Below are 26116 nucleotides of genomic sequence, written 5' to 3' on the forward strand. Positions count from 1 at the left end.
TGGAGGTCAATTAATTGGATATATATATATATATATATATATATATATATATATCCAATTAATTGACCTCCACTGAAAAAAGTTTTTTTTTTTAATTTACTCATTTTTATTTCATTGAGTGGTTACACAAAAATAATTTTGACAAAATCAAATTGAGTAAATTCAGCACAACTTTTTTCCAGTGTGTTTTGTGCAAGTGTACCCAATGAAGATGTATGCACACTGAAAAAATAATCCTTTCAATTTACTTGTTTCAAACATCCTTTGCACATGATTAAAATGTGGTAAACTGAAGCAATTATCCCATCAGGATTTTTCTTATTTTTGTGTGTGTGTGTATAGGATTATTTTAACCCTTTATGCACATTTCAACAAAATATTCAGGTATGATATTTCAAAATCTTGTAGTTTGAAGTGGTTATAGATACTATCAAGGCTGCTTAATTGTTGACACACACACACACACACACACACACACACACACACACACACACGATGGTCACATGAGGCCATCTGTAGTCAGTTTCCTGACGAGGGCATCGTCACCGTCAACTACTCTCCACACGGGCACAAAAAGAGAACCATGATCAGAGGGTTGAGCTGCCAATCGTGGATGAAGAACACAGGAGTAGATGTGAACAGTGTTTCCACCCAAACAGTCTCAAGATCAACTGTTTGAACTCTTTTCACAGACAAAATCACAGACTTGGTAAGTGGTAGTTTGTGGTAATGCCGTCAAACTGACCGATTTCGAGGTACAGACAATTGGAAAACACTCAAAGCTTGGTAAAACAAGTCAGAGTAATCCTATTTACTCTGACAGGATATCCTTTTCAAAGTTTTCAGCAATAATAGACTCATTTTTGTAAGCAGGTGGTTCCTCGACCTATTGAATTGGGCGACTGAGTTGCAATGGAAAAGTATTCCTGTAGGTATGTATAAAATAAAAGTGTGTTTTCGTTTTGCTTGATCATGACCGGGCTCCATTTTATTTCATTTATTTAATCTTTCCTTCCCTAACATTAACTGAACTAAAGCACTTTCCCCCCCAATCTCACTGCACAGCACCAATAAAGAAACACAAAGAATGAATCCTCAATTCACTCAATCAATGTGAAATATAGGGCTGTTTAATTGAACACGTGATACTCACAGGAGGTTAATTATAACTTTTTCTGTTATTTATATACGTCTCACGAGAATGTACAGTATATCACAAATATAAACAGCATAAAAGATACATAAGTACATCGGTACAATGAGGGCCTTGCACACCAAGGGCAGCCAGTCTGTGTGTGCCTGGGATACTCAGATAGGGCCAACCAGAAATACTTCCATTGAGATTGTTGCAAGCCTTTAATGACAGCCCAAATTCATCATGATGGGACCTAAACCACCAGCAGGCTCAACCAGCGACACAAAAAAAAAAAATCATTTTACAGATAAAGTGATAAAGTGATATCCCTCAACAGTTTCTAACTCCATCCAACATTTCGAAATATCAAACGAACATGAATTAAAGATGCACGTCTGATTCCTGACCACTGTGGAGGTGCCCATTAGCAGGCCGCTCAAGGGTGCAACACTGATTGATAGCCTCCAAAGGCACATGCACCAAACGTGACGCAATTTCGAGTTCAACCAACATTTGCCGGAGAAAATATGTCTGACAAAACTAAGTATCATGCATATCAGCAACAAATCTTGTGGGACTCCAGCTCAGTGAGCATCTATCATCATTCGAACCCCACTAGTGAGTTTTGCTTTTTTACATTATTTCACACGGTCAAATTTGTTTTGAAATATGAAAAATTTGGAACAAATTGTGTCCACATTTGGAGGTTCGACATTATTTCAGCAGAGTGAAGAGATCATTTCCACTTGATCATTAAATTGGTATCATACATTTTAAAAGCTTACTTGGTAGCCTATGTCTACTTTGTTTACTTCATCACTGTAAAAGCTCAACAAATTAAGTGAGAACTATAAATAAAAGTAGATACACAAAAAATGGATTGTGTGACCAATTAAAAAATGTTGCTACAATTTCTTCCTGGAATCCACCTTGAAATCCTACACCCAGTTGGGTTTAGGAAAATCTATCTATCCATCAATCTATCCATCCATCCATCTGCTACTGAAATGTTTTGAACAACACAAAGTCAAGGTTTGATCCAGATTAAAACTAGGATTGGATTACCTCATCTAATCTGATTTCAGACTTCTTCATTGCCTTTTGTACAACTCATTAAAATATTTTTATCCAAACCGCTAAATCAATCAGATTAGCTCTGAGCGACTGGCCCGAAGTATTTGTTGGCCTGGTGAAAACCAAGAGAAGAAAAAAAAAAAGCATGGCCGTTGAGAATGAAAGGAATGTTAGAGAAATGGCACCACCGTGTGACTCATACGTGTAAACACATTAACATTGAGCCAGGAGACCAAGTTGCCTGCTCCGTGAAAATTAAAAACCAAAGCAACCTCGTAGACGTTCAACAAATGTAGAAAAGCCTTCCAAGACTAGAAATTGATCGCATTTACCAACAACAATCCAAATGAGTGTAGAGTAAGTAAATAAGTGGGATGCGCATCCTTTTCATGTTCAATGACGAAAGAAGTCTTGAGATGCACAGAGATAAGGGATGATATATTTAAACACAATATGCACATGATCCGTTGACATGACAATGAACTGTACAAGGGCATTCTGTGAGAATGAGAATTTTGCCCCAAGGGAGGAGCATTTTAACAATTTTAATCACATGGCCCAAAAAAATACAGCGCGTGCAAAGATAATTGGGTGTGTCAAAGATCGTATTTACTGCCACTAATGTTATCTAGTCAAAAGTTATATACTGCGTTCTTTTGACACAAAACAGCACTGGCAAGCTATCGCCTGCAGCTGAAGACACAAAGACAGGCGCTAATTAAGAATTTGTTTACAATTTAAATGTGGAATAAAATGTTAACGTGAATATGATGCCTCATTTTATGTACAGAACAATCATATGTACAAATAATATTGTTTTGAAATCAGATGAGATGGGCTGTATGGATAATATAACGTGCTTTTGCAGTGGGATATTTTGAATGCATAAGGGTGGGCCAAAGGCAGCTACACTTGAAATGTCTTTCATTGTTTTACATCTAAACGTGTATTTTTTGATTTATCAGTTCATCTGCTTTACCCCCAATCTTGCTGCTGTAGACTGCAAAGTTCCCCAGTGTGGGACAAATAAAGATGATCTTATCTTATCACTTTCACTTTTAATAAGCGCTTCCCAGATGAACTGTAGTATCAAGCAAGGGTTAGAAGTTCAAAATGGGTTTCAAGGCAAGTGTTTGCGTTTCATGGACGGTTCGGGGTTTCAAAGTAAAGGTTTCAAGACAGAGTTAGGGTTTCAAAGGAGTGTTTCAAATCAGGGTTTAGGCTTCAAAGGAGGTTTTAAATACTCTGGCTTATAGTACCCATAGGTTAAAGGATTAGGACCAAATCATGGTTTCAAGTCAGGACCAAGGTTTTAAACAACAGTGAAGGTTTCCAATTAAGGGTTGAGGCTAATGTTTTGGTTTCAAGTCCAAAGGTGGGTCTATGTGTGACCCCTTCCCTTCCTCCTCTTCGACCTTCTATCCTTCCTACCTCCCTTTGTCCACCTCAAAGTAAATTTTAAAAGTATATACGCCATCTACTTTTGGCCGACCCTGTGTATTCAGTAATGTGTACACTAGTTCAAGTCCTCCCTTGAGGGAATTTTCAGTTTGACGACATGTGTGCGGACGGCACAGTGATCGACTTGTTTGCACGTCCGGGGTTTGATTCTGGCTCTGGCCTTCCTGTGTGGAGTTTCCATGTTCCCACCATGCCTGCGTGGTTTTGGAACACTTTAAATTGTCCCTAGGTGTGATTGTGAGCATGAATGGTCTGGGCGCACCCTGCCTACTGCCCAAAGACGGTTGGGATAGGTGCCATCACACCCGTGACCCTTGTGAAGATAAGCGAATTAGAAAACAGACTATGATCATGCAATGAATTTATCTTTGTGTTTATTGTTTCATTGTCTTTATACTGATGCAAGCTGTCGTTGGGTGTAGCTCTGTATCTCATTTTTTTCTTTTATATCATAAAACAAGTACAGGTATTGTTTGAATGATCAGCTGCACTTCAGAAACAGGCATGGTGCCACACTGGGGCTAGGGGGTGCTATAGACTCGTCAGAAATCTGTGCACACTCGGTAACACCCAGAAGCAATTTATTTTACATTTCAAAACATTTCGTATTAATTTAATTAAGTTTAAAAAAACATTACGAAGTTCACAAATAGCCATTATTTTCCAATCCAATCCCTGCCTCCGTGTTTGTGCTGCACCTGTGCTCCCTCCTGTGCGTGCATGTTTGTGAGGTAAGGGGAAGGCAGGGGGAGTCTGTCATTTACTTGCCATTGCCTCGTGGTCAGTTGTATTAGGATTTAACAATTTTATTGAATGCTCTTTGGCCAAATGCAGCTAAACGCACTTATATGGTTATGCTATTTGTCATTCTTTCAGGAAAAAAAAACAAGAACATATTAATGAAAAAAGTTACATGATGAAAATCGTTTTATTTTTTTACAGCAGCACCTTCCCCAACACACACACGCACGCACACACACACATCGCCAAGCCCCCCCCCCCACTTTATCCATATGAGAGAGAAATACCTGGCGCCGTGTTTGTTTATAAACCCACCAGCGTTCAGTAAATGGTTAATTAGCATGGGTACTGTCCTTGACGGGATTAACTCCAGTTAACCTTTGTTTGGGTTTTATCACTCGAAGGAGCAGTACCCAAACAGAGAAAAATCAATACACAAAAAAAAAAAACCCGTGAACCTTCTAGTTTATAACTAATTTTACTTAGCATTTATTCGGAAACATTGAATAGCGCCATTTGCTGCATGGAAGGACAACTGTTTTTTTTTGTTGTTGTTGTTGCTGTTGTTGTTCAAATTAAATATAATTTGTTTCAATCACACGTGTTTACTTCTTGCCTTCCTGTCCGATATCATTCGTCAGCGGACACGCTTATCTGGGAGCTGTCGAAACCGCCGCTCAGTTTCAGGTGTGGTAACGTCTGGTGCGTAAACAAAAAGGTGCATTGTGGGAGCTGTAGTACCGCACAGAGTGAAGGCTACTCCTCCGCCGAGCTAATGTAAGCCACTTCAGACTCGTCGTCCCAACATGCTCAGTGTGTGTGAAGGCGGAACGGAACCGTGACGAAAACACGCTTCACAAGTCTAAAAACAAAGACTCAATGTTTTTGGAGTGGACTCTTTATTTTCTGACAGCGTGCCCGAGGAAAGACTATAAACATCTCATGCCGACGGTGAGAGATTATTTTCTTTGAAAGTTTTATCGTTTTATACAGCATGGCTCCATACTGAAGAGACAGGTGTAGCTACAATGTTATAAATGTGTAACAACTAAACACACGAACACACACTAACACACTTGTCCACACACTTTGGCTGTTTTGTGGCTGGGCTGCATTCATTTGAATTCTATTCAAATATTATGAAAATGTGTGTTGTATGATATTTGCTGAAACCATTAGTTATATACAGTGTTGAAAATGGACATTTTGGACATGGTCTGTTTCATCTCAACTACAGGTACAGAGATAACTGACTGTTAACGTCATAATGCCTGACAAGACCAACCTGTTTTTGTGCATTGGTTGTAAGAGAGCACATTATTGATGACTGACTCACTGTGACATGTCATGAATGGTTGAATCCTCTTTACACCAACATGTGGCACATTGACATCTGAGGCTTCATTTCGCTACAAGAGAATCAGACAGCCAGTCTGTACTGTGAAAAATACCTTCAACAGTCAATGATTTGGGTGGATTTATTATTTTCATAGTACTGTGAAATGTTTACACTTGCACCATAGCTGAAAGGCATTCTCCTTCTTTCTTCAAAACCCATTGACCGATGGTGCTTGTAGAATGTAAGCAAATGCTGATATTTACATTTTCCACTCACCTTATTTGTCACTCAGATATTTTTATGCATATAAAACATTAAACAATTAATATTCAAATCATTTTTTCCTATTTATCAAACGTTTTATGGTATTATTATTTAAATAACACGAGTATAACTGTCATCTTATCAAATGGGGAGTAGGACAGCTTAGGATGACATTTTGTAACCAAAGGAAAGCTACAGGCAATCCATTATGGAATGTTTCTCATTTGGTAGTATTGTATTAGAGGAAACAATGGACCATTACAAAATATAATGGGTCAAACTGTCACCGTCGTGATTTTATTTTTAACAGCACAGGCAATGTTTTAAGTAACATTGAAATATTCTTTGCTGTATTTTAAGTGTAAAAAATATATATAATAAGACTTAATAAATCCATCTGTGACATCTTGTCTTAACACTATAGTTGTTTACAGTTCCTAAAGGTGCTGTGTCGCGGTCGCCTTCTCTATTGAGTCAAGTGAAGAGGAAGTACTTTAGCACATCTGGCTGATTGCACAAGACGTTTGCACATTTTTCTTTAAAATTATAAATAGGTGACTGTATCTGGAAGAGGTAACCTGATTACATTTTTCAAAAGACTAAGTGATTTCACGGACAACATTGCCTGAACTTTGCTTTTTGTTTTCAACTTGCACCGTGAATACCGGGACTATTTGGCACACTTGCACCATTACTGACTTCTCCTAGGAGCTCTTTTCAGACTCCGTATCTTCTAACCACGGCATACATCTATTTTTTAACATTTACAGATGAAAATATGGCAAACTCCTTGCCATGTGCAGGGAGTATTGTAAGAAGCAAATCTGAGGGGACACTGATTGATCTGGATGAAAATGCTTTGAATGGTGAAGATCGCAATGGTAACGTCTTAAAATTGTAAGCGATATCATTTCGGACAAGTGCTCAAAGCAGAGTTACTGATAAAATAATTCCTTTTTTATAGATGGAAATCTGCCTCAAACAAGAAAGAGCTCTGACAAGTCAAGACAAAATCCCTTTTGGAACAAGCTGTCTGGGTCTAATCCTTTCTTAGATGACATTGTACACAACAACTCAGATAAGCTTATTTCCAACACATGCGGCGCATTCCCAGGGACTATAAACCCCCTGGACACAGAAAATGGGGACATTATTAGCACATCCTCCGATGAGGGCAACGTGGGAAACTTTCTGGAAAAGTCAAACAAAGCTAACAACAGATCTGGGAGATGGAAGAGTGCCACAGACATTCTGGATGGGCAGTTTGAGAGTAAGGCAGCAAAGAGGGGGGACATTTTCAAACCGCCACAGCCTGTTCTAAATCCTGATTTTGAGTGGCTAAAAAATGATCGAGAAGCCTATAAGATGGCTTGGCTGAGCCACCGGCAGTTAACTCGCTCTTGCCTGGACCTAAATCTGATAAGTCAGAGTCCTGGATGGGCTCAGACTCAGGCAACAAACTTTCAGGTCATCTGCAAGATCGGCCATGACGGAGGCACAGTCCACCTGCCAGACTCTGAAATAAGTATCGATGTCCCAGAGGGCCACGTGCCTCCTGGTGAAGTGCAGGAAGTGACACTGAAGGCGATGCTTGACCCTCCTCCCGGACTCAACAACAACTACATGACCACGATGAGTCCACTTCTGGAAGTAGTGCTCAGCAACATCAACACAAAGGGTTCGATCTCCCTGAAAATGAAGCTGTCCGGAGAAGTGCGGAACGACCCGTTGAGTCAGGTCCTCACCACGCTGGTCGGACTCTTGTCTTACAAACGAGAAGGACCCTATATTAGAGTGGACGACTGTGACGTTTTCAAGAACACGATGCAGATGAAGCTGCAGCAGCTGAAGACACATTTTTACGTGATAGCAATTGCAGAGGCTTCAGCCATTCAGTCCCCGGCGACGTCAGTCTGGGATTACCTTCACCGCCAAATTACAGTTGCTGTTTTTGGCCCCAGGTACATCCATCCATCTTTTAAGGTTGTAATAGTTGTGTGCTGTCACGAGGAAGTACCACCAAAGCTTCCTTTCTCAGATATTTGCCGAGGAAACAAACAACTGCCTCCGCTCGTGCTGCAACTCTGGGGTGCACATCGCCTTAGGACTGACAACTTGCATGACCTGTTTGTCACCACGAGTATCAAGGACTCCATGTTTAAAATAAGAGTTGAGGACAAGGTGAAAGAAGTGAGGCAGAGCCAGCTGAAAATAGGGACAGTGCTGCATTTACCGGTCGCCTTATCTTATGCTAGCAGCAAAGACATAAGTCCTTTTCAGTTAGACCTGCAAGTAACCGAAGCAAACTCTACAACCGCTGCATGTTTCCAGGTCCCTTCACCACCTGCAGCACCCATTCGATGTGAAAAGCGCATGCCAAATCAGACAAGTGGAAAAGCTGTTGAGATGCCGAGATCCTCTATTCCTGAGGATCGGTTGCCGGAATCGCCCATATTTAAAGATGGACCTGTGAACTTAAAATGGTATGGCGTAGCCCTAAAGTCAGTTCTCCGTCAGTCCCGTGTGGACTATCTACTGGAGTACTTCAAGGGAGACACGGTGGCTCTACTATCCAAAGCAACGGTTAGGTCAGTGGGGAATTCAAAGGGAAAGGAGTGGTACATTGGATTCCTCAGGGGCAGAATTGGTTTGGTACACTGCAAAAATATCAAGCTCATTACGGCAGATCAGGTGATTGACTTTACCGGCATTCGACTGACCACCGAGGTGCTCCTGGACAACATGACGCGGCCCTTCAAGAAGCTTACATACATGTACTCGGACATCCAGACACTAGTCACAGAGCACATAACCAACTGGAGAGGTTTTGCAGATGCGTTGGGGTATTACAATCTGTCAGTGGACAGCATCATGCGCAGAGTTGCTGAAACGGAGGCTGATAAGGTGGCCTGTGTGCTGGAAAAGCTGAAGGAAGACTGCCACGCTGAGAATAGTGAGAAGAAATTCCTTCACGAACTCATGGATGTAAGTAAACTATTTTCATTTTTGAAGTTCACATCAACACTCGACAGCATGTTTTTCTTCTCACACTATACTCCATAAACACTCTCACCCTCATCCACCTCTCAGAAATGTCACCCTTCTGTGAGCAACATACCGCCGTCTGTCCTTTCAGGGTCTGTTAAAGATGGACAGCATCAATCTTGTGGCCCGGCTGATTCAGAATACCGTTATCCTGTCCACCGCTGTGGAGCTGGGGATTCGATGGAGAGAGCTTGCTGACAAAATGGGAAAGCTGACCAGTGCTCAGATTGCAGTCTACGAGGCACCGCACAGAGGAAAGAATGGAGAAATTGGGCCTCAGGTCAGTTCACCAGTCTTCCAGTTTTCCTAAACTGCGGTTATTCAGATGATACTCTGGTTTGTAATCAGGAGAGCATTGTCTGTCATTGGTTATAGGTGATTTGCTTCAAAAACGTCATCCCAACAGTAGGGGCAGTTCATGAGATTTGAAAAGATATATTATTATTCCTCACTGTCTTACAGTTGATGTGGAAACCTGCTTACGACTTCCTGTTCTCCTGGAGTCAACATTACGGAAACAATTACAGAGATATGATTCAAGACCTCCACCTGGTCCTAGATAAGATGAGGAACCCTGCCACCAGACAGTGGAGACAGCTGACCGGTGCCCTCATTACAGTCAACTGCCTCGATCTCTATCGGGCCTCTGCATACCCAAAGACCTAAGCACTTTGTAATCAGTGCGTGCTAATGTTTGTTTATCGTATATCTTGGACCTTAAACTGCAACTGTGATCAGCCTGTTTTGAAAAACAGATGAGAAAAAAACCCATAATAAAGGCCAGTTTGTTCATTAGCACATTGTTTTTCTACAAATGAGATGATACATTAGAGTAAAATTCACTTTGAATTTTTTTTTAGCACTGAAACTGTGATTTACTATATTTTCTTTTTTTTTTTACTCATAAAATGTCAACGTTCAAAGAATAATTATGGTTAAAAAATGTTGTATTGTACGGTACATTTTTTTTACGACTTTGGACTTCTGGGCTTTATTTTGAATAGAGGTTATGTCTCTGTTTTCGATCTTTGCAGCAGAGTTGAGACACGCGCATTCATCTGTATAATGTATATGCATTTCCTGAATGCTCTCCCAAAGTGAAAATGACCATGTACTTGATATTTTTTTAATTGTAACATTGCACCATTCCTTCCAATACAAATTTTTAATTGGTATTTCTCCAGTGGTTTCAACTTTTTTTTTCTTGTTTACTGTTTGTTTAAGCTTTAGTTTCAGTTGTGCGTTCCCCATCCGTATGAGTGTACACACTGCTAAACTGAATTGACTTTGGCTGACGGAACGCGTCCTAGGCAAAATAAATTTGCAAATTACAATAGGCAAAAGAGGAAGCTGATTCAGGTGGTTGTAGAAATGGATTTTGAAGTCTACAGTAGCACCCTAGACAGGAATTTGAATGGACCAGAATTTAAAAACACTTAACATCAATGTGGTAAAAATGTTTGGAAAATTCGGAATCATCTTTCCTCGCTAAAAATAAAGGATTTTGTATTAGTTACTAAACACTCTAGATACAAACATATTCATTAAGGATTTATACACAAACATAACAAATGTGTAAAAAGTGATGGCAAAGTAATATTAATGAAATGAAAAACATTTAAAGTGACTTTATTTCATACACTAGTCGGTGGTAAGAAAGAACTGCATCTGTTGTATCAAGCTCAATGCTAAGATTGTAAAACTACCAGAAAGCTCCAGTGTCAAAGCACTAAGAGGGCATATTTGCATAAGACATATTTTTAAAAAAGACATCCGTAAGCTTATTAATTGTGTTTGTTGTGTATGACTGTATACATCAGTATGTGTCCTTTAAACTCCACCATAAATTTAAGCTTTACAAATGTGATTCTGCGAATTTATTTTTTCCTGATGGAAAGACAAAAGAGATGTCTATAATTTGAGTCGGGGCTTGTATTTACTGTCCAGTATTCAAGTACCAACCAATACATGGGGCTCAATGTTTATTATTGGGAATAATGTATTATTGGGAATGCCTTCTGCAGGGAGCTTTACAACACAACCAAACTGACAAAGCCTTGTACCTGATGCTCCAGCCCCAGTCCTAAAATAGAGTTCAGCCTCTGGGCAGAAAAATCACACTCTGAGATGCGGTCCGTTCTCTTTCTTCCAAAGCTTTTGAGAAAATAAATGTGATGGGAAAACAATCTTTCATTGTACCACCCTTAAGTGCAGTGTTTAATTTCCATTAATGTTTGGCCCCAGGAAATACAGTAGCATAGGGGCCTCTACAAACAACAACTCACACAGTATTGCTCATCATGAACAAACTGTTAATTGTTCTGTATTTTTCGAAGTTTGTAAAGTCAGTCAAACGATTTGAATTGTGTCTAAATTCCCTGGTAAAAAAAAAAAAAATGAATGAAAACTGTGAGTAAAATGAAAGAAACAGTGCCTGTTTCTTCTGACATTTTCTCTTTATTCGAAAGGAAAATACACATAATAACCCAAATAATACCCTCAAGCATGTTGATTTTATCAGATGCAAAAGCATTGTTTCTACTGGCATACTGTAGGTCAGGGGTGTCAAACTCATTTTTGTCATGGGCCACATTTTAGTTACTGTTTGCCTTGGAGGGCCATTATGACTGAATCCAAATTAAAAAAAAAAAAAGTCAATAACAGTTTATTCAACTATTGTTATAAGTTACTGTAATGAAGGGGTTGGTTACAAGAAAATGCTTACAATATGTCTCTAATTTATTGTATATGAGAATTTTAAATGTTGGTAGAGATTTTAGCAAGCATCATGGAAGTCGACATGTTTAATTTGCTTTCGCGGGCCACATAAAATGATGTGACGGGCCAAATCTGGCCCCCGGGCCTTGAATTTGACACCGTGCTGTAGGTGAACCTAATGATTTGGCATGTTAATGTGTACAACGTCATATGCCGTGGGACAAACAAATGTAATCTTTTGTTATATTACAATATACAGCACTAATTACATATACTTGAGCTGGTTCATTCTGAAACACTTTGTTGTTGCATATTTTTGTAATATTCATCAGAAAAAAAGAACTTTAGTATTGCAGATACTAAATCGCTAAGAATTGATAAATGAATATTAAAGAGCACTTAAGACCACTGGAGGGCTGAGGATTGGGGTAAATTATTGTTTTTAATATGTTTAAAAATATTTTTAATGTAATTTTGTGCACATATAACTAAAATTACTCCCACTCACAAAATAAAAACATGTTAGTGGCAAGCACTGGGATTTTAGTAGAACGTAAAGCAAACTTACATGGCAAACGCAGTTCAAACTCTTTCGAGAGTTAAAAGATTCCAAATTGAGCACCTTTGCAAACTTTCCTGAATGGTGTGCGTCAACGGAAAAGGGACCACAGCACAAGCACACTTCGCTCCATTAGTTCCGTCCTCATTACGAGTGCAGGGAAGCTCAACTGTTGCTTAAAAGTATTAAATGTGATTTAAGAATTTTTTAAAAATACTTTTATAGTATATTAATTGTATACATTTGTTTTCATTTAACATGTTTTGGTTGCTTTTTTTTTTCAACATGAAAACAAGAGGCTCAAAATCTGTCTTGACATTTTCCATCCAATGGGTAGCGCCATTGTCCCAACAATGTAGAATGAGAATGAGCTGTTCATTGCAGTATATACTTTACCAGGGCAATAATAACGAATAATATTAATTTACTTTCTTAATATCTACATCCGCAGATTTAAACTCCCATTTTGAAGATTTTCTGATAATTTAAAGCAATAATGGAGTAACGATCCACTACAAATTAAGATAAGTGGTCTTGGAAGTTTGTGGAAGGGTGGTTTCTGCAGCCAACAAACTTGGGAGCCATCCACAAATCACTTTGCATGAACAGAAGCATTCCTCTGTCCCCCATGGGTGCACGAGACTTCATTTGGGTTGCCGCCATGATTCCGTGATATATGCTGGGGCCAAGAAGTCATTTGGCTTTCAATTTATTAGCTTGCTGATTTATGCTCACTGCTGAGACTGTGATGGTGACTCCTACCACAACACCCACCCTTTTTACTTAACACCCTAACAATCTAGTAATGGATGACGTGAAAGCTGAGCAAGTTGGGTAATTAGAAAAGTCAGTGGGGGGAGTAAAAAAAAACATTATAACAGTCTATAAACCTGCACTTCATTTGTCACTGAGGATTGAGCTGATCAGATTAAAGGCGGGGGGGGCAGCGTGGTGGAATAGTGATTAGAACGTCTGACTTGCAGTTCTGGTGTTTGAGGTCTGAATATCAGATCTGGCCTGTGTGGACTGTGGAGTGTGCATGTTTTCCCTGTTCCTGTGTGGGTTTTCTGCTGGTTCTCCATCTTCCACCCTCATTCCTCAAAACATGAGCGTTCTATGGCTGTTTGTTTCTAAGAGGACTTCACATTACTAATCAGGACAACTGGGACAGAAAATTGATGCATTGGTGTTTAAAGAGGGTATTAAACTACAAACCCATAGCAAACTATAATGAGAAACATCATGGGATTAAAACTTGTATTTACATCATTTGAAATGAGAACAAAAGAATTCTTTTGTTCCATTCAGCAAATTCAAGAGACATATTATTGAGAGATTTAGAAGCAGCATATTTGCGGCGTTACAATGTGTTTGATGCCTTTCTTCTGACTAACAGCCTGCTCGGAGCCTCTTCCCATGACCACCGCTGGGAAGGAGGAAGCTCTCTTACCACATGACTCACAGGGAAAGAAAGAAAGAAAGAAAGAAAGAAAGAAAGAAAGAAAGAAAGAAAGAAAGAAAGAAAGAAAGAAAGAAAGAAAGAAAGAAAGAAAGAAAGAAAGAAAGAAAGAAAGAAAGAAAGAAAGAAAGAAAGAAAGAAAGAAAGAAAGAAAGAAAGAAAGAAAGAAAGAAAGAAAGAAAGAAAGAAAGAAAGAAAGAAAGAAAGAAAGAAAGAAAGAAAGAAAGAAAGAAAGAAAGAAAGAAAGAAAGAAAGAAAGAAAGAAAGAAAGAAAGAAAGAAAGAAAGAAAGAAAGAAAGAAAGAAAGAAAGAAAGAAAGAAAGAAAGAAAACAGTATATATAACGTGAAGTGTTTGGCAGCGTTTTGGAGCATCTTTGTGAGTAATCCGCATTCACATCCTGGCTGTTTCACTTTTCTCTCACTTTTTCCATCTATCAGCCTTACAGCAGTTGAATTTCATGAATTGAATGTACCCAAACGAGCCCTTTGAGCTTTGCTAAACATCAGCTAGTATGCGGAGAATCAGTCGGTTTAAATGATGGCAAATGATGTGATCACATCCTATGTTGTTGTCAAAAGTTTTGTCAGGTGTACAGCGACAGTGTGGGGGGATGTGCAGAGAGCGTGGCTGCTGACAGGCCTGATGTACCAAGCGTGACACTCCCAGTCCACCAGTGATCTAAAAACCAGATGGAGTCAACAGAGTTGGCGTTGAGGTATGTTGATAATCAGCAATGTGAGTTTTCATAAGGCACATGCCTTCCATCCTAAAGTCTCAGATTGATGAACAGGCATTCCCAGATGACTTCAAGCAAAAGGTCGACCAGAAGGCTTTAAAAAAATACTTATGTATATTCTATTTCTTTATTTACAGGATATAATGTCTTGATAAATTCAGTGCCAAAGAAGTGGAGTTCCACATGTTCATTGTTGGATGAAACGTGAAAAGTGATAAAACCACAGATTTGTTTGCATTATTGTTGTACTGTAATATGATTTATGACTTCCTGACTTTTGTTTCCACCACCACTAAGTTGTGAAGTTATTGTGGTGAACGCTTACAAGACTACAACTCAAAGAATTTAGCCAGAACTCTGAAACAACTCGAATTGAAGTAGATAAATAAAGTGTTAAATAAAGGGCAAAATATTTTTGTAAAATAAGTGTCAGAATGTTGATTGTAATACATGGGAAGATCACCTTGAACAAATGATCGCACATTGAATCGCAATCGTCGTTTTGATGGTTGGAGATTGGTTATGGGTTCGGGCTTACTAGTTATTTGCTTATATGTGCCTGAAATTGTGTACCAAACACTCCAAGGTATGGCCCTAACTAAATAAAGTCAGCTTGCTCAGTCTTTGCAGGTTCCACTGTACTTTAAGATATTGCTTGGAATTCTTCAAGCTGATAATCAAGCTTGAATGACATCACGCCTTGACGACATGCCCAGCTGGGTGACCACACAGCTTCCTCAATGATGAGTGAAAATAAACACAACTCCCAAGAGCAAATACACAAAAATCTACAATCAGCTGAGAGCTTGGGGGTAAATCTCTCGGAGGATGTGTCCTTGGCTAATTTCTGTCAACCAAGGGAGGCTGAAGGGTTCCTGTTCCAAAAACAACATTGCTGTAGAGGTAGCCCATTGTGTCCTCGGTGAGGAGGAGGAGAGGGGAAAAGAGGAAGAAGAGGTCGCCTCTGACTGACAGAGTGGGGGGAGCAGAGGTGAGCAGAGATGAGTGTGCAGCTGCACTACAGAGACCCTCGGTGTCGTACAACCTTGCATCGTTTACAATCATGTCTCTCACTACATTATGGGATATGTTGATTGAAACTTCAACCGTATAACTGTGGAATGACAGTATGAAGAAAGATAAGATTCCTGGCTATTTAATAGAGAAGTCAGCAGGATCCTAGGCAGTGCTGTTCTTGGCGAGCGATGGGACACCCTCCTCCGCCCAGTTCACTCCCCAAGCCCTGACACCCCACCCCCACACCTCTGCCCATCATCCCCCTTGGGCGATATTCATTCTTTTAATAGGGCTGGAACACTCTGCTTGACCCATTCCCAGCTCACGGCCCTTATGAGCAACAACTGAGGTGAGATGCTTCAATGTACACATCATTAGTTGAAAATAAGACAAAAAAGGCTGCTGACATGATTCTCATGACTTTGATGCAGTGCACTCTTGATGCAGCATGGCACCACATGCTGTTGTCCCTACATGCACTCTACTTGTGGTATCCCAAGTCTGAAGTTAAAAATGCTCACTGTTGTTACATTCAGCAGTCGATTCTCTGAAGGTAGAAAGTTTCGACTGCTACTGAGTTTCAAGGTTATTTTTCATTGTGGAAGGGTGGCAGGGCTCAGGTGGGGAAAGTGGATGTCCCAGCTCCTCCCACAACCTCCACTGGTCAAGTTGGGAAATACTGACTGAGCCCTCCATATTTCCACTTGCATTAACATTTTGTTAGCAGTGGTGGGAAATGGTGAAATACAAATACTTTGTTACTTTACTTCTGAGGCATTTTCAGATGTCTGTACTTTATACAGTTCTTGAGTAGCTATTTATTTAACTTATTTTTGATCCCTCCATTTGAAAATAGATACGTCCTACTCCTTATGTCTTCAACAAAGGCTTGTCACTTTTATCGGTCCCTGCAGATACTGTAATGACACACTTTCAAAAAGGCAGAAGCAGAGATATAATGTCATCCATGATTAAGTTCTTGATTCAACGATTGATTGAGTGAGTGATTGATTGCACATTTTGGGAATTATTAGGATTGGAATAAAAACGGTTGTATGGAAGAACATTAACAAGCGTTAACAACAATGATATGCAATCGAATCAGAGAAGCAACATATTACTCAACCATGGCCTTATTTAACAGAATTGTTGGATATTGTTAGGTACCCAAATTTTTTGTAATGAATGCGCTGTGTCTCATATCATGTGTCTCATGGCTTTGGGTGTATTTTTTCTGTTATTGTAGTTGTAGTTCTTCTGAAATTTGCTCAAATTCCTTTATTTATTATTAACGTTGAATGAAATTAATATCACTGAAGACACTGAAAATTATTTCTCAAAATGATCATCAGTAATGATTTAACAAGGCCAGAAATCACTGAATGTCAATCCCAACAGTTTATTTCTACAAATCTCGGCATATGTTTATATTTTCAAATGATCACTTCGACAACATTCCGAGTCAATCATAATGTCCCATCATTGGTGAGCTATTTTTAGAACAGGCCCGCAGGCTATTCATATGGGGCTTGGTGGCTACCTGTGGCCTGCAGGCACCACGTTGGTGAACCGGATAAATTTTGCTTAGCAAGGGGCCATCCAAATGTGTTATGTGATCTGGAAAAAGATTAAGGAGGATTCTGTTGATTTATGTGTCTACGGTATGTCTGCTCCATAGTCAAAATTTGATTCCAGTTGTGAAGTTGATCGAATGAGTCAGGGATTATTTTTTATTTATAACATTTCCTTTGGAAGATACTTTGGAATGAATTTGTGCCCCACCAATTAATTGGATATAAAATGACCACTGTTGCACAAATATGCTACCCAGTTCTCAATGGATGAGTCCGTCATCCTGTTTCCTTCAAGAGCTTCACACAAATGCAGCATTTTCTAAACTCAGCGCAGCACCTGTTTATAGCAAAGCTGTGATAAAGCTACTGTAACTCTCTGCGCAGACGTTTTCATTGCGTAGGTCACTGCACTGGTCAGTGTGCTGCAGCAGCGTGTGTGTGTGTGTGTGTGTGTGTGTGTGTGTGTGTGTGTGTGTGTGTGTGTGTGTGTGTGTGTGTGTGTGTGTGGTCTGCTTAAAGCCAGCAAGCTTTTATAGACAGCAGAAGGCACGGCTCGCTGGTCTCCAGGTTTTAAGATTTAACTGCGGCCAAGGAGCCAAAAACACACACGCTAACTTTCCACTTCTGAGGGAAAAATTAGGACATGCTGCATGATGCACTGACGCATGGGATTTTGATTCGAATTGGGGTGTTTGGGCTGCACCAAATGCAGACCATGTCACGAGCAAATCTAACCACCCTCATAAGCGTGCGTGCGTGTGTGTGTGTGTGTGTGTGTGTGTGTGTGTGTGTGTGTGTGTGTGTGTGTGCGTGTGTGTGTGTGTGTGTGTGTGAACTCGAAGCCAGCCAATCGCAGGGCCCGCACATTCATTGACATTCACAATCACACCAAAGGAGAATACAGAGTGTCCAGAGACACCGCCACTATCAATACATTTTCTAACTGTACAAATGTATGTATTTGCAGGTGGGCAACTACGTAACTACTGACAGCAAGCCCTGGCTCAGACCTCTCAGACCAAGTGCAATTGTGCTACAAGCAGAAACAGAAACACGAAGCCTGATTTGAACACGCTACATCAAAGCTGTGTGCTTTAAAGACTTTCTTTTACTGCTACATGCAGGAGTTCTGGCTCCTCCGTGTCCAGACGGCTTATAAAGGCTTGTTTTTATCCTCACCTCTCTTTTCAACACCCCAAATCATCTCTCAGTCTTGCAGGACTGCTGTTATCAGTATTTCAAAAAAATCCAATGTTTGGATTTTTCTCCTGAATGGCACCTTATGTTGCTCATGACAATGTTGTCATCCAATGCTGTTGCTTGACCTTGTTCGCACCCTCGGTTTAATTGAGCACTCCTTTCCTTTCAAAGAGCCCTGTCTTTTCTCATGGCATGCAGACGATCCATCCTGGCGAGCTGGCATCAGACTCTGTGCTGTTGGCTGCTTTAATGGAGTGTACATGGCTATCACAGGCAATTGTGGGAGCGTCGTACACGTGGGGGACTGTGGTTTGTTATTCCAGCAGATATGAGTGGGCCATTAGAGAAACGCTGCCTTCCAAGGCCCCAGCAGAGAAAACAGACAGGTCTCTGTGGATCTGGCTCGGGTTCAGATCGTATAGTGAGTGAGATCCTGAGTTGCGTCTGCCTTGATGTGACTCCTGGGAAGGTGCTCCATGACGCTCGTTCGAGACCGCAATGAACACTTGGAGGATCACAACAACCAAACCGGCACCCATTGATAAGTGGATGAGTGGGCACACGTCATGCCGTCGACTCGCTCTTTCTGTATTTGTGTGCGTCCTTTCCTGACAGCGGGATGAAGGTTAGGTCTTTATTAAAGATCAACACCGGTGGAGTTGTCCTGTGATGACATCATGTAGTTAAGAAGCAGCTGTGTTTTCTCAGAGTCACTTCGGCAGCAAAGAACTGAACTCGGCAGTGCAATCTGCCAAGGATTATAAATATAGAGTTGGCCTAAATACAAGCTTCTACTTTTTTTATGTATATACCGTGCAAAAGGCCACAGCCTGCCACAAGCTTTGTTGTTTTAATGGCCTTTTTTTCCAGTTAATGTGACATACTACCTAACAGGACGCATGCCGTCAGTGGGATTACAACATAAAATACAAAACCAAATTATGGAGAGGGGTGGTGGCACTGGGCCAAGGAAGAACATGAAATCTGGATGAAATGTTCTGCTCCAGGAATTTACTGTCACCATTTTATTTTATCACTGGTTCACATGTCCAAAGTCATCACGACAAAACCTGTTTGCTTATCATCCTCCATGAACCGGGAAGTATTCTGCAAACTAACAAACAAACACAAATACAATGTTTTTCCCAAAATCGTTCATGCATGGCAGAGTTCTTCACTATACAAAGTCAAAGTACATTGCAGACCTGATACTGTGTATGATCGTTACATCATTGCTAAATTCTCACCTGTTATGGTGACGGCATGAGCTATTTGCACAATTCTGGATTTTATGTTCGGCCATTTTAGTAAAACAGGACTTCATTATGTTCTCAACCTGGATCTGAACATTTGAACTAACTAGGGGGTAAACTGGTCGACTCCTCAGGGGTAAACTGATCGACTCTGCTATTACATATGAATGTTTAAAGTTGATCACTCATTAATCTCATGTTTTTGCCATATTGTCTTCCATTCGGACTATTTGCAGAACACTTTATAGTTACCTGTCTCCTGCTGTTGCTGCACTATAAGGCTTTGTGGAGCAGTGAAAGCAGCCACAAAGGCGATACAGTCGTCATACATCTGTGGGGAACTGATAGTATGAAAATAAGATGGTTGAGCATAAAAACAGCGATTGTCGCTTCTCTTCAAATATACCAGCAGGATCACCCGACTGGAGGCAAGAAACGAGGGCAGCGGCATGAAGTGAAGCTTCATCTGCATCGCCAAAATGTTGGGTCCAGTAATGCGTGACAACGACAACTCTATTCCGCATACAGAACAGAAAAAACGCAAAACTTGGGCTGCTTTACGGCACCGTGCGTTTGTTCAAATACAGCTCGAGGGCCTATTATGCTACAAGTGTGTGGAATTGTTTGACTTACGATGAGACCCATAGCACGATCACTTGCAAAACATGCAAGTCTATTTTCAAATACAATAAAAACACAAGTGAAATATAGCCGCATATGTCTTACAAGACGCTACGCTATGGAACACAAGATGAAACTGTCAGTTGTTTTTATTTGCCCCGATGCCGGTCTGTTTTATGTCATTCTTTATACTTTGTTTGCTTTGACCGATAACTGCCACAGATATTTTATGAAAGTCCCACCACATAAAATGATGCAGCGGGCTATATCTGGCCCAAAGGATTTAGTGTCTTCAATTAACCTAACATGGATGTCGGCGTATGTGGAGGAAACCCAGACAAGCATGTGGTGAACATGCAAACTCCAGGCAGGAGAGCCTGAGACCAAATTCAAACCCAGAATCTCTTGACGATGAGCCACTAATTCACCATGCTGCAAAGGAGCGGTCTATTTCCATATCACTACGGTGGAACCTCCAAAGAATTTGTTCCAGGCTAGCAAATGAATGCGGACTACTCTTCACACACAGGTAAGAGGTGCTTGCTAAGGTCAGTACCATGGACAGGGACACCAGACAGGTACGTTCACCTTGACAAGGCACATTCTGATCCATCGTTGTCCTCTGCATAACTGGTTACCAGCCTTTCTACGGATGTTCCGGTGCTCATTTGCATTCATGAAAGTGATAGATTCAAATCCACTTTGTGGCATTGCACACCAAGTCCCACTTCAACAAGCCTGTGTGTGTTGTTGGTACCTGGAGGTGCTCCTCTTGGAACAATACTTCACTCTTAGGGCCTCCGCGAAGATATAAATGGATGGTTCGGCTGGTGTTGTGACCTCTCACCCCGACTGCCCCCTGTTTCCTGAACCAGATGCTGCTCCCGTGGACCAGGGCCTTCTCAACCTAAACAAAGTAATCCTCCACTAAACAAGATGGATATTGTCTCACCACACCAGTAAATACCAGAGGGCCTCGCACACAAAGCTGCCTTCTCCTCTCCCTCGGCTACATCAACTCAACGGGGGGCTGTGATGCACGCATTGTTTCATATACACGTGCACAAAGACATACTGTAGCCTGTGATTTATGCATTTTTTTTTAATGGTCCTTTTTAAATGTACATTTGTGGCTTATAACCAAAACATGCCCTCTTGTGGGGAATATAATTAAAGCATGAGGAAAAAGTTGGCCAATGTGAAAGCCTGGCTGCATGTGCAATGTGTCAGATTGGGCTCATGCGTTGCATAAGGGGACGCCTTTGATCTCCCTGGGATTAGGTCAGACTATGGAAACATTATTAGCAAACGTCATGTAGGCTGCACGCATGGCTGTAGAAGAGAATATGTGATTCTTTGAGGAGGTGTTTCTTTTGGTCTGTGCAGTGAAATGAATGAAGGTTGTCCAAGAAAACAATTGGACTGCTATATGTGACAAGGTGGAATTCTAAATTGCACTCAGTCTTGTTTGTGTACGTTTTAAGTTTTCTTCATTTGCACAAAAAAACCCCCTCTTATTTGGTCCATTTTGTCTCAAGAAAAACTTCTGATCCAAACCATACCATGTCATCCTAAATCCTTCCAATCTTAAATGGATGGATGGATGGATAGATAGATAGATAGATAGATAGATAGATAGATAGATAGATAGATAGATAGATAGATAGATAGATAGATAGATAGATAGATAGATAGATCGTCATTGAGCTACACCATTGCATTAAAACCATATTCATTAAAATGCTGTTAAATAATGACCACTTTGGATCATGGCAGGTCAAGCTGAATACTGTTCTCGTCAAATTGTCATAAGTGATTGATTTACACCACTGCAAAATACAACAATTTCTGTGGGCTACTGTTATCTTTCTAATGGTAACTTTTGTAGAGCTCATTTCATTCTGCACTGAGTCGTAATGCTTGTTTGTAATATTACTTCATAGCAGTGGTAGTGGGGAACGTTTTTTTTCTGCTATGATGTAATGACAGCACCGTTATCTGTGTTTCTTTTGTCACAAGAGCGGCCACCCATCTCGTGACGTCACTCTCCCTCTCGTCCAATCGCGTGCCTCCCCAAAAAGTTTTCAGCCTATAAGATGAGGCCAACTTTCTCAATTGTCAGAAAAGACTTGTCCTCCCGGAGGCCCATCTATGGCAACTTCGGCGTCTTAAAACTGCACAGACCCCCAGGTGGACTAAACCGAGGACTTGATGACAGGGAGGTAATATTTGGACTCTTTTAGAGGGGGCGCGCTATTTCCGTGCGGCGAGTGGAGATGTCCGAGGAAAATTTGGGGGAAGAGTCGAGCAGCTCCCCGGTCTCCCCTGTGGATAGCCTGAGCAACAGCGAGGGGGAGGCGGACACGCAGCCCAAAAGAAGCGCGAGGAAGCGGAGGCCGAGCAGGAAACACGCCGCCGACGACTCGGACAGCCCGATTCCGACGGGGGGCAAACGGGGCAAGAAGTCGAGCAGCAGCGGCAGTCCGCAGTCTCTCGAGGAGCTCCAGAGCCAGCGAGTCATGGCCAACGTGCGGGAGCGACAGAGGACCCAGTCGCTCAACGAGGCGTTCGCGGCCCTGCGCAAGATCATCCCCACGCTGCCCTCGGACAAGCTGAGCAAAATACAGACGCTCAAACTGGCCGCCAGGTACATCGACTTCCTGTGCCAGGTGCTGCAGAGTGACGAGCTGGACGCCAAGATGTCCAGCTGCAGCTACGTGGCCCACGAAAGGCTCAGCTACGCCTTCTCCGTATGGAGGATGGAGGGCGCCTGGTCCATGTCCACATCTCACTAGCACCCGGACGGCTCGAGCCCAACATGGTAGGTTTCGAACTCAATGGCCAACGGTGTTGTTTCCCAGCTAAAATGCACGAATGTTATTTTCTTGGCCAAAGTGCATGATGGAGATTGTCAAATGTTAGTTTTTGTTCCGGACAAAAGCCTATTTTTCTGTGCTAAATTACGTTATGCGTCTTCTTAAACACTGTTATGTCCAGCTAAAATACATGGATGCTTTTTTCTTTACTATAATGCATGCGGTCTTGTTATTCTTTTAAATTACAATCTTCACACTGAAATAGCTAAAAGTATGTTTGTTTGTTTTTATTTGCTGTGATGCATCATGCATATTGTCAAATAGTTTTTTTCACGTCTAATATGCATGAGCACCCCAAATTTACAATTATAGTACCCCCCCTCCCCCACACCCAAATATTTTAATTGCTACATGGTGCATATAGTCAATTATTTCTCCAACTAAAATGTCAAATATGCTTTTTTAACACAATGTATTACAAAGTCCTCCAACATGGGGTTGCACGAAGTAAAATGTCAATTATTATTTTTGGATTACAATGCACATGCCAATGCTCCAACCTGTTTTCTCGTTAAAATGCATGATGCAAATTGCTAACTGAATTTTTTTTTTTGTCCTTAAAATCCATGACTCAATGTGTCACATGCCAATAAACAGCGCTATAAACTGATTGCAGTGACAGCCAATACAAACACCTTAAAAGCTAATCATTGTATGTGCGTTTGACCCTGCACAGGTGACTGCTGATTCTAAACTTCTCACATTCTGATGGGATATATCTGGAGTCCAATGCTGGATACATCGGATCACTATTTAAAGCATAGACCACGGAGGTGCTGCAGGATATTTTTTTTGTTTGTTTGTTTTTGCAGCCCCCTCACACCCTCTACTCGGATGACGTTGTATTTACATGTTGTTGACGACGAATGTTGAATATATCACGGCTGATGCCTGTTAAGAAGAGTTGCTTTTACTAAACGTATTGGGATTGATTTCTGCCACGGTGGAGCAAGGCAATGTAACTTGTGTGTGGCGTGTGTGTGTGTGTGTGTGTGTGTGTGTGTGTGTGTGTGTGTGTGTGTGTGTGTGTGTGTGTGTGTGGGTGTGGTTTGTTGTGTGTGTGTGTGTGTGTGTGTGTGTGTGTGTGTGTGTGTGTAGTTCTCTACTGGTGGTGTAGCCCACATTATAAGGCTGTTTTTGTGGATCAAACCTGTGCAAAAAATATTTTCCAGAAAACATTTATTTATTTATTGGTATTACATTTAGGAATACATCCTGTGTCTGAAATATAAATACATTCCTATTTTTATTATCACTTTTGTAAATGTATATTTTTTTTGCAATAAAGAAAACGAGAACATTTTTGCCTTCTTTCATTCTAATTAAAGATTGTTTTTCAAGGTATTAAAATGACACACGCGAGAAACCACTCGGCACTATGACAAATGCAAATTGGTTAACATGCCTTTAAAAGTTTTTAAAATAAATACATATAATTAAAAGTTAAACCGAAAACGTGTGAAGTAATGGCAAAATACCCTGTTTTAAAATACATAGGCCAAGTCGTAATTTATACGACACCTGTGTTTATTGCTTCAATGCGTTTAAGTGTAAATTCAACTAATGTCCTCCATAGACTCTTCATAAATAAGGCTGGAGGAGTCATGTCAACATGCAAAAGTGTATTTTTATTTTAGGTATGTATGTATTAGTGTTATTATTATTTTTATCGTGTTGGAAACAACCGGTGTTACGTGAATGTGTCTGGGAAACTATGTCCTGCATACCGAATGCGTTTTCTTGACGTTCCACTATTCTAAATAATCTCTACTGCCTGAACAGTACGTGGCTGCACATAAACTCATATTTTTTTAAAAACTACAATTCAGTAATAATTGACTTGATTAAACCAATATGATCGAATGCAACTTCCGGTGTCGTGATCCGTGCTGTCATTGCTTTGTGAAACGTTTAGGTGACGTGGGAAAGTTTTTCTCACTTTCCAAAAAGAAAGCCATGACCGTTTGAAGGTGTGTAATTGGCCTTTGAGGCATGTATGGAATTCCCAGATGTCTATGAAATTTAAGGAGGCACTGAAGGTAGCGTGGACGAAGGGGCCACTCTCACTGTTTGCGTGGGCGGAGGGGGTGGAGGTGCTTCCACAACCCCACAAACATCTACAGGCCCTTGAATGACTTGGTGAATTTAACGTTTACCTATCACATTAATCATCGAATAATCCCATTACATAGAACGCATCACACTATTCTTGAAGTTGAAAAAACGCAAAATTAAAAATACGTTCATTTCTGGATGAAACAACCTTCAATATGTTTCCCCTTTTCATAGTGCACTTGCCAATTGAGGCACACAGAATGAAACCTATTTAGAACAGATGTTAGCATTTTTTTTTTTTTTTTGGGAAGGAAAAAGTCACGTGAAATGAGCAGATGTTCAGAGTGTGGTGCAGAGGCTCACACAGTGCATAGCACCGCAGTCCACGGACAGAGAGAACCCGCACGACACGCCGAACTGGAGCCGGACCGAGTCAGAAATCGCGTTCATCAATCACAACTTTTCCATTCAATGGATTTTATCCGAATGATCGTGTGCGCTTTGGAAAATGGACGTGAAAAGAAAAGGTCGGGTATTCTAAATGTGTTCATTCATTTCATTACATTTCACTTATTCATTTTTTTTTTTTAAGAAAAGAAATGAAAGGGGCCCGAAATAAGTACAAAAAAATAACTAGTTTTAAGCGTTTGTTACATAAATGCGTTGCAAGAGACTGCATGCCTGCGTTATATATTATAAAAGCGCTGATGGAAATATGAAATATGCTACATCGGAGGGTTTCTGTTAAAATGTCAACGCTACCGAAGCCGCGTGCCCTTGTGCATGTTTATGGGCGTGTGCGTGTGTGTGTGTGTGTGTGTGTGTGTGTGTGTGGCGTATGCGTGTCAAAGTGCGTGTGTTAACGTGTGTGTGTGCGTGTGGGGTGGGGGGGTTGCCTGTGTGTGTGTGTGTGTGTGTGTGTGTGTGTGTGTGTGTGTGTGTGTGTGTGTGTGTGTGTGTGTATGTGAGGGAGAGAGAGTGGGGGGG

General features: G+C 40.8%; 2 protein-coding genes across 2 annotated transcripts; both read left to right on the top strand.

The window, feature by feature from the left end:
• The first annotated feature begins 5189 nt into the window (after positions 1–5189).
• macc1 (MET transcriptional regulator MACC1) lies at positions 5190–10390 on the top strand. The gene is made up of 5 exons (XM_019872902.1): positions 5190–5362; positions 6785–6895; positions 6979–8999; positions 9151–9339; positions 9522–10390. Exons 2-5 carry the CDS (start codon positions 6793–6795, stop codon positions 9723–9725), a joined length of 2517 nt encoding a protein of 838 aa, XP_019728461.1. The 5' UTR covers positions 5190–5362; positions 6785–6792; the 3' UTR covers positions 9726–10390.
• Positions 10391–22324: 11934 nt separating this feature from the next.
• twist1b (twist family bHLH transcription factor 1b) lies at positions 22325–24386 on the top strand. The gene is made up of 2 exons (XM_019872765.1): positions 22325–23019; positions 23751–24386. Exon 1 carries the CDS (start codon positions 22475–22477, stop codon positions 22991–22993), a length of 519 nt encoding a protein of 172 aa, XP_019728324.1. The 5' UTR covers positions 22325–22474; the 3' UTR covers positions 22994–23019; positions 23751–24386.
• The last annotated feature ends 1730 nt before the right edge of the window (positions 24387–26116 follow it).

The sequence above is a fragment of the Hippocampus comes genome, unplaced genomic scaffold (genome assembly GCF_001891065.2).
Source record: "Hippocampus comes isolate QL1 unplaced genomic scaffold, H_comes_QL1_v1.1 scaffold242, whole genome shotgun sequence".
In the NCBI taxonomy this organism is placed as follows: Eukaryota; Metazoa; Chordata; class Actinopteri; order Syngnathiformes; family Syngnathidae; genus Hippocampus; species Hippocampus comes.

Excerpts from the sequence above, each read along its gene's own strand:
- macc1 (XM_019872902.1), top strand. The coding sequence starts at position 6,793 with ATGGCAAACTCCTTGCCATGTGCAGGGAGTATTGTAAGAAGCAAATCT. Across the intron at positions 6,896-6,978 it reads GAATGGTGAAGATCGCAATG|ATGGAAATCTGCCTCAAACA; the intron begins GTAACGTCTTAA and ends CCTTTTTTATAG. Across the intron at positions 9,340-9,521 it reads ATGGAGAAATTGGGCCTCAG|TTGATGTGGAAACCTGCTTA; the intron begins GTCAGTTCACCA and ends ACTGTCTTACAG.
- twist1b (XM_019872765.1), top strand. The coding sequence starts at position 22,475 with ATGTCCGAGGAAAATTTGGGGGAAGAGTCGAGCAGCTCCCCGGTCTCC.